Source organism: Salvia splendens, chromosome 1 (genome assembly GCF_004379255.2).
Source record: "Salvia splendens isolate huo1 chromosome 1, SspV2, whole genome shotgun sequence".
Classification (NCBI taxonomy): domain Eukaryota; kingdom Viridiplantae; phylum Streptophyta; class Magnoliopsida; order Lamiales; family Lamiaceae; genus Salvia; species Salvia splendens.
In genome coordinates, this window is record NC_056032.1 from 26,834,289 (window position 1) to 26,842,157 (window position 7,869).

The following is a 7,869-nucleotide window of genomic DNA, read 5'->3' on the forward strand; positions in this document are numbered from 1 at the left end:
CCTTTCAAAGGAGTGTCCGTACGCTTTCTTGAAGGAATTTTGACGATATTGTGATATCCAGCTTGTACCGGCTGGATCTACGTCAGAAGATTATAGGCTAAAGGGAATCCCTTTCGTTTTGAAGGGCGAAGCTGGAGTATGGATGTCGAGACTACCAGAAGGGTCCATCAAAACATGGGCCGAGTTCCGAATGATCTTCCTAGATCGTTTCTTCCCTGCATAAAAAATGAGTACCCTAAAAAGGGAAATCACATAAGACAGACATGAGTACGATGAGCCCCTCGGCCAGTATTGGGATAGATTCCAAGGGTTGCTTCAAGCATGCCCCAACCACAAGCTAGGGGAGCGGGAGATCTATTCGATCTTCTATGGTGGACTGACAGTCGACAGCAAGAACGACCTAAACCTCACAGCTCAAGGGGATTTCTCGAAAACCCCATTTAGCCAAGCCAAAAATATACTGGAGAGGCTGATCGAGGCCAAACACTGTTACGAGACATCTCGAGGATAGTATAGAAGAGGGGCAGTGCATGTAGCAGAGGCGCGCAATGATGAAAAGTGGGAGGCTCGATTTGAGCAAATGGAGAAGAAACTGCTTGAGGCAGTGGAGAAAGCCAGACCGCCTCCACCACCTGCACCGAAATAGACGCAGTGTGCGCCGCCACCACCTCCGCCAGAAGAGCATCATTATTACTATTGCGAGTTTCCCCCTGAGGCGGAGCCGCAAGCCCAAGTGAATGCTGTCGGCCACTGGAATGCGAATGGCAACTGGATCCAGGGTAAACAGAGACACACTCCATGGAGAGACCACCCTAACTTCAGATGGAGTGATCGAAATCAAAGCTAACCACCCTCGACACAGCAGATACAACCCTGTGACGGGCAACCCAACTGGCCTGCTCGAATCCAGGATAGGCCAAACACTGGAGGAAATAGAATGCAGGGAGGTCAGGTAGGGTGGTCAAGTGGACCTCAAGGGAAGTGGTCAAGTGGAGGACAGTCTAACTGGTCAAGCCGACAACAGGAAGGAGAATGGGGGTACCAATACCAAGTCCCTCAGTTTAGCAACCAGGGAAGGCAGCCAAACAACCAGATGGTCAGCTATGTTCCACCATACCAATGGGGAAATCAGCATCCGGGAAATCAACAATACAACAAGCCGCAATACCAGCAAGAACACTACGGGCAATCTGCCTACCCGCAGCCCAACAATAGTGGGGGACCGCCGAATCAAAGATACAACCGACACCTCAACGCTGCCACAATAATATGTTGGTACCGTACCATCCAAATGATGCGATGCAGGAAATCCAAGAGGCCAAAAAGGAGCAGCGGGCGGCGTTGGAGATACTGACAAAACAACTTTATCATGTTGCAATGTCGCTGGGCGAGCTGAGGGGAAATGAAGGGAAAATTCCAGCCACTGTGCAACCACTTGGTCGTGAGAATACTAGTGAAATATCCCTAAGGTCGGGGAAAGTTTACCAAGGCCCCAACCATTCTGTAATATCTCCAGCAACTGATTCTGGACCAAGCCATGGAAAAGAGGGAGGATCCAGTAGAGTGGATCAAGCGAAAGAAAAGGGCAAGGAAAAGGTAGAAAGGTGAAGCCTCGGAAGAAAATCAAATAGAGGAAGCTGAGAAAGTTAAGCCATATCCGTACCGCGGGATGGTGACAAGAAAAAGAGATGCCACGATTGATGTGGCGAGTATGTTCAAAGACGTGGAGGTGAAGGTGCCACTCTTGACGGCGTTAAAGAGTCCTGGATTAGTAAATTCGTCAAAGACTACTTGGCGGGGAAAATCAACGAGAAAGGGAGACTAATTACAGATAAAAATGTCTCTGTCGTGATCCAGAGAAGCGACCTCCCCTCCAAGAAGACTGACCCTGGAATGTTCACGCTCCCCATCGCGATCAGGGATATTCAAGTAAAGCACGCCATGTGTGACTTGGGGGCATCAATCAACGTTCTGCCATACTCCATTTATCGGAAGCTAGGAGCGGCAAAGCTCGTCAACACTGACATAATGATATAGTTGGCCGATAGATCGTGTATTCACCCAGAGGGAATTCTGGAAGATGTGATTGTTAAGGTGAATAGCTTTCTATACCCAGCTGATTTTTTCATAATCAAGATGACGGAACCCACAACAAAGGAGTCGAGTGGAGTCCTTTTGGGACGACCGTTCCTGTCCACAGCCAGCACTATCATAGACGTCCAAAATGGGACGATAAGCCTGGATTTCAAAGGAGAGCAGTACACGTTCAATATTGATGAAGCCATGAAGAAGCCAGCTAACGGCGAGAATGTATACTCCATAGATTTTACTGAGCCCTTGGTACAGGAGTATTTGGAAGAAGAATTCCTAAAGAGGCAGTTCACTGACTCCGCTGCAGACGACGAGGTCAAGAAAGAAGTAGAAGAGTGGTATGATACCATGAAGGTCTGAGAGATGGACGATCAGGCCATTGCGAAAGCAATAACAGATTTCTGCGAGCGCCCAAAACCAGCTGGGTCAAGTGGGACAACTCAAGTATCTAGTCTAGCAAAGTGACTTGATCAAGGTAAACCACTAGAAAAAGAAGCGGCGGAAAATCCTCTGCCTACTGATGAGCCAAAGCCCGCGAAGGAGTTGAAACCCCTTCCAGCACATCTTAAGTACGACTACCTGGGGGAGGGAGAAACAATGCCCGTCATTATCAACAGTCAGTTGACCCAGGGGCAGGAAGACAGATTGCTGGAAGTATTGAGAAAGAATCAGAAGGCTATCGGCTGGAAGCTAACAGATTTGGTGGGCATCAGCCCAGATTTGTATATGCACCATATCCGACTGGAAGAAGAAGCCAAGCCACACCGCGACCAACAACGAAAACTCAACCCCAACATGAGGGAAGAAGTGCTCAAGGAAATTGTTAAGTTGGTATCGATCGGAATTATCTACTCCATTTCAGATAGTAACTAGGTCAGCCCAGTACACATGGTGCCCAAGAAAGGAGGAATCCAAGTCGTGAAAAATGAAAAAAATGAGTTGATCCCTACTAGGCCGGTCAAGGGATGGAGGATGTGCATAGATTACAGAAAGTTGAACCAAGCTACAAAGAAGGACCATTTCCCTCTGCCATTCATTGATCAAATGCTGGAAAAATTGGCAGGGAAACAGTACTTTAGCTTTTTGGATGGTTATAGTGGCTACTTCCAGATCGCTGTAAATCCAGATGACCAAGAGAAGACGACGTTTACCTACCCCTTTGGCACTTACGCTTACAGGAGGATGATGTTTGGTCTCTGTAATGCCCCGGGTACTTTCCAAAGATGCATGATGAGCATCTTCTCTGACCTGCTGGAAGACTGCATTGAGATCTTCATGGACGACTTTACTGTCTATGGGGACGACTTTGATCAAGGACTGCATAGCCTAAACAGGGTATTGGAAAGATGCCCCCAGAAGGACTTGGTGCTGAATTTCGAGAAATGTCATTTTATGGTTATTGAAGGAAGAGTCCTGGGCCATGTAGTGTCGAGCAGGGGAATCGAGGTTGATCCATCAAAGGTAGCGGTCATCAGAAAACTCCCATATCCTACCAACCAGAAGGAGATCAGAGCCTTTTTGGGGCACGCTGGGTTTTATAGGAGATTTATCAAGGATTTCGCAAAAATCGCCCAGCCTCTGACGAAACTTCTGCAGAACGACGTGGAGTTTGAATTCTCTGATGCCTGCAAGGCTGCATTCCAATTTCTGAAAGACCGATTGATAAGCTCTCCAATAATACGTGCCCCCGATTGGAATCACCCCGTTGAGGTCATGTGCGATGCTAGTGACTATGCTGTGGGGACAGTATTAGGTCAGAAGATCGAAGGGAAGAGTTACGTCATTTTCTATGCTTCCAAAACTTTGAATCAGGCACAGAGAAACTATGACGTCACCGAAAAGGAGATGCTATCGGTGGTCTTGGTATTCGAGAAATTCAGACCGTACCTGCTAGGTCCAAAGTGATAGTATATACGGATCATGCGGCCATCAAATATCTCTTGGCGAAGAAGGAATCGAAGCCGCGATTGATCAGATGGGTACTCCTCCTACAGGAGTTTGATTAGGAAGCAGTGGATAAAAAAGGATGCGAGAACAAAGTGGCGGATCACCTGAGCTGAATTTTGCAAAACGATAACAGTGAAGCCATCTCAGATGCCTTCCCTGAGGAACACCTATACCTGGTCAAGTCAACGCCTGAACATCAGTGGGTCAACAAAGTAGAAGAGGTTGATCAAGCCGAGCAAGAGCCATGGTTTGCTGACATGGCCAACTACTTGGTAACAGGTGAGCTGCCCAGGAGTGATGAGATAACAAGGGCACAAAAGCTGAAACTGAAAAGCGACTCCCGATACTTCTATTGAGACGATCCTTACCTATGGAAAATGGGGGCAGATCAAGTAATCTGGCGCTGTATACCAGAATGGGAGCAGGAGGACGTGCTGATCCACTGCCACGCACTGGCTTGTGGTAGTCATTTTGTACCAAAGAGAACAGCGAGGAAGGTACTTGATAGTGGTTTTTACTGGCCTTCTATCCATAGAGATGCTTATGCGTTCTGCAAGAGGTGCCCGAGATGCCAACTTACTAGAGGGATATCCACGAGAGATGAGATGCCTCAGATCCCCATTATTGTTTGTGAAATATTTGATGTGTGGGGAATGGACTTCATGGGTCCCTTTCCTACTGGTGGCGGTGGACTATGTGTCCAAATGGATAGAGGCAAAGGCAACAAGGACATGCGAGTCCAGAGAAGTGGCGAAGTTTTTAAAATCAAATATCTTTACCCAACATGGGGTGCCACGGGCTATTGTCTAGGACCAAGGAACTCACTTTGTAAACAGAACCATCGAAGCGTTGATGTGAAAGTATGGAGTTCACCACCGCTTGTCTACACCGTACCATCCACAGTCAAACGACCAAGCCGAAGTGTCAAACAGGGAAATCAAGGCCATTCTAGAAAAAACGGTTAATCCCACAAGGAAAGAATGGAGCCATCAGCTGGAGGACGCGCTCTGGGCCTTCAGGATCGATTTTAAAACGTCTATCGAAAGTCCTCATACCGGCTTGTATTTGGGAAAATGTGCCATCTACCCGTGGGGTGGAACATCAAGCCTACTGGGCAGTCAAGGAAATGAATATGAATACCGAGGCTGGAGCTGCAGAGAGGAGAATGCAGCTACAAGAGCTTGATGAACTCCGTCTGGACTCCTATGACTCTGCCATGTGGTACAAGGAAAAGACTAAGATGTGGCACGATAAGAACCTTCGCAAGAAGGAACTCAAGGTGGGTCAAAAGGTACTACTATTCCAGTCCAGACTGAAATTGATGCCAGAAAAGCTTAGGTCAAGGTGGATAGGCCCTTACACCATTGTCGCCATCCGGACGAATGGAGCAATCGAACTCCAAGGAAGCGATCCAGATTCGCCTACCTTCATGGTGAATGGTCACAGGGTAAAACCGTACAGAGAAGGAATGGAGGCATTCGTGGTGGACGACCTTCCACTACTCCTGCCTAACTCTTGCCAGTAAAGAGGTACAAGTAGTGATCGGATACTCGTGGGTAGTCTGCTTGATCAAGCAACAAATTCTTAATCTATTAAACTAATCAAGTGACATCCTAGGGGAACTCGGTCAAATCCTTTGTAGTTAGTGTAAATAGTTTTTGTGTGCAAGTTTTTAATTATTAGTTTTTAAAAGTTAGAAGTAAGGACGGAAGCTTATCAAGTTGACCTAATTGAGTTTTCATCTAGAATTAATTGTTCACTTGATCAGAGCAACTTGAATGTAATTAGTGGTATAGTGATTGAGTTGATAAGAGCAGGTGATGATAGGACGTGTGCAAACAGTAGAGAGGTGTCAGGCGGCGCCAGCTGTTGCAATGAAAGGACGTTTTGGAGTGACAGAGGAAGTGTATCGGAGAAGCTCTGCCACCTGGCATTCTGAAAAGGCACGCCCGTATGTGAAGAGTCGCAGGTATCTCAACAGTCGGGATTTCAGTATAAAAGGGGATCTCTCTAATCCTACTTTTAATCAACTGCCTTCAGAACATTTGTTCTATCCTCATCTAATTCTCTCTACGGAATCATCCACAATCATCACCAGAAAAAAATGCAGAGCACTCAACTCAATACTTCCTCTTCTTCTTCAGGAACAGGTATCGACAGTAGTAATCGGAGATCCGTGTCACCACCCAGCCCAGAAAACCCTAACCTCTCCCCACCGACCACCAGAACCCCATTATCGTCTCCTAGATTCATCGATCCACTCCAATATGTAGACCCGGCTTACATAAGGCGCTTGGATGCCGTACTCAGAAGTTTTCCCACCAACACTGACCCCGCGGAGGTTTACACATCCCTTATAACTTGCCTAGGAATTTCTCGGTCTAAGGACCTCACTTCGTCACCACCAGCAGAAGACTCTCTGCCTCTCCCCAGTGATCTCCTACTACGACGAAGGGAGGCAGAATGGAACCCCTTTTCGGTTGTGGAGGAAGACTCTGTCCCGGGAAGGACGCGCCTCCAGATGATGGACCAACTGCTGAAGGAAGCTGAGTTTTTAAGGCGGCAGGTGGATGAGAAGAGACAAGCGAACCAAGGGACCGAGGCGGCCGTAGAAGCAAGCAAGGCTGTGGAGGCCAGCAGAGGAAAAAACAAGAGAAAGGGGGAAAAGAGTATCCTTCCTCCTCCCAAGAAAAGCCACCATACCAGTCAGGGTATGGGGCTTACTAACGCTGCCAGCATGCCCCTACAGGCAATAAGGAAGGCCAGTGAAATGGAGGCAATAAGGAAGGCCTGTGAAATGGAGGCAATAAGGAAGGCGTGCAACATTCCCGGTTCAACCATCTCGAAGGCAGTAGTATCACCCTTAACTCAGTTTCTTTGTGTAAATTGTTATTTTCGTTTCCGATCTTACACTTAGTCCTGTGTATGGACTAAGTGTGAGAAGTTTATGGAAAATGTTGTCCGTTTTTTTGCCTATGTGTTTTGTTTCTATTTTTTCTGTTGTTTATTGGCATGCTTTGATTGTTGGCATTTCTCACACTTAGCCCAGTGTCCGGTCTAAGTGTGAGAAGTTTCTTTTGTTTGTTGTTATGCCGCTGCTTATGCGTAACCCTATTTCCACTGCATCCAGTCCCTCGAGTACGAGTTCATATGCAGTGGGAGGGGGGAGGGTTAGTTTCAAAAAATAAAAATCATACATGTCAAAAGTTTTGAAAATACAAAATATCAGTTAGTAATAAATAGGCAATATGCATGAAATTAGATAAATGGAAGACTTGATTACTTTGGGAAGAGTTAGAAAAAAGACTCAGTATGCTTACATGTAGAAACTTGATTGCAAAAAACTTGAGCAGTTTGAACGACGTAAGTATGATGGAAATGCTCAAATTTTAACTTACTGTGAAGCCTCTCTATATGTGAGTTATAAGCCAAAGTAGAACACTTTCTACTATTTTTACAAAAGAAAAAATTTTACGAGAGACTGACTTTTAATATTGAGATGAAAATTGCACAAGTAGTAAGGACTAAAGGCACTAGGACCTAGCCATTTGAGCTGTTTCTCTTCCTTCGTTCCACGAACCCGCCTCGTCAAGCAAGGCTCCCCTTAGTTAGCCAAGTTGAACCCATACACTTTTACCCTTTCTTTGATAACCAAGACCTACATCCATATACTTTTTATAAACACGTGAGGAAACGGGGTCAGAAAGATGAGTCAATTTCAAAGGAAAAGGGGGATATCAATAAATAGTCAAAATAAAGGGTAGTCGGGTTGATCAAGTTAGATAATCGGGTTGATCAAGCAAAAATAATTAAAAAAATTATATATATATA

At 46.1% G+C, this 7,869-nt stretch overlaps 1 protein-coding gene across 1 annotated transcript; it reads left to right on the forward strand.

Annotated features, from left to right (window-relative positions):
* The first annotated feature begins 761 nt into the window (after positions 1 to 761).
* On the forward strand, positions 762 to 2,037 carry LOC121761199. Its single transcript, XM_042156850.1, has 3 exons — positions 762 to 947; positions 1,306 to 1,604; positions 1,722 to 2,037. Exons 1-3 carry the CDS (start codon positions 762 to 764, stop codon positions 2,035 to 2,037), a joined length of 801 nt encoding a protein of 266 aa, XP_042012784.1.
* The last annotated feature ends 5,832 nt before the right edge of the window (positions 2,038 to 7,869 follow it).

Bases quoted from the DNA above. Each gene is read 5' to 3' on its own strand.
- LOC121761199 (XM_042156850.1), top strand. From the start codon at position 762: ATGGCAACTGGATCCAGGGTAAACAGAGACACACTCCATGGAGAGACC. The intron at 948-1,305 runs GTCAGGTAGGGT...GATGCGATGCAG, and splicing joins AGGAAATAGAATGCAGGGAG to GAAATCCAAGAGGCCAAAAA. The intron at 1,605-1,721 runs GTGAAGCCTCGG...GTATGTTCAAAG, and splicing joins GGCAAGGAAAAGGTAGAAAG to ACGTGGAGGTGAAGGTGCCA.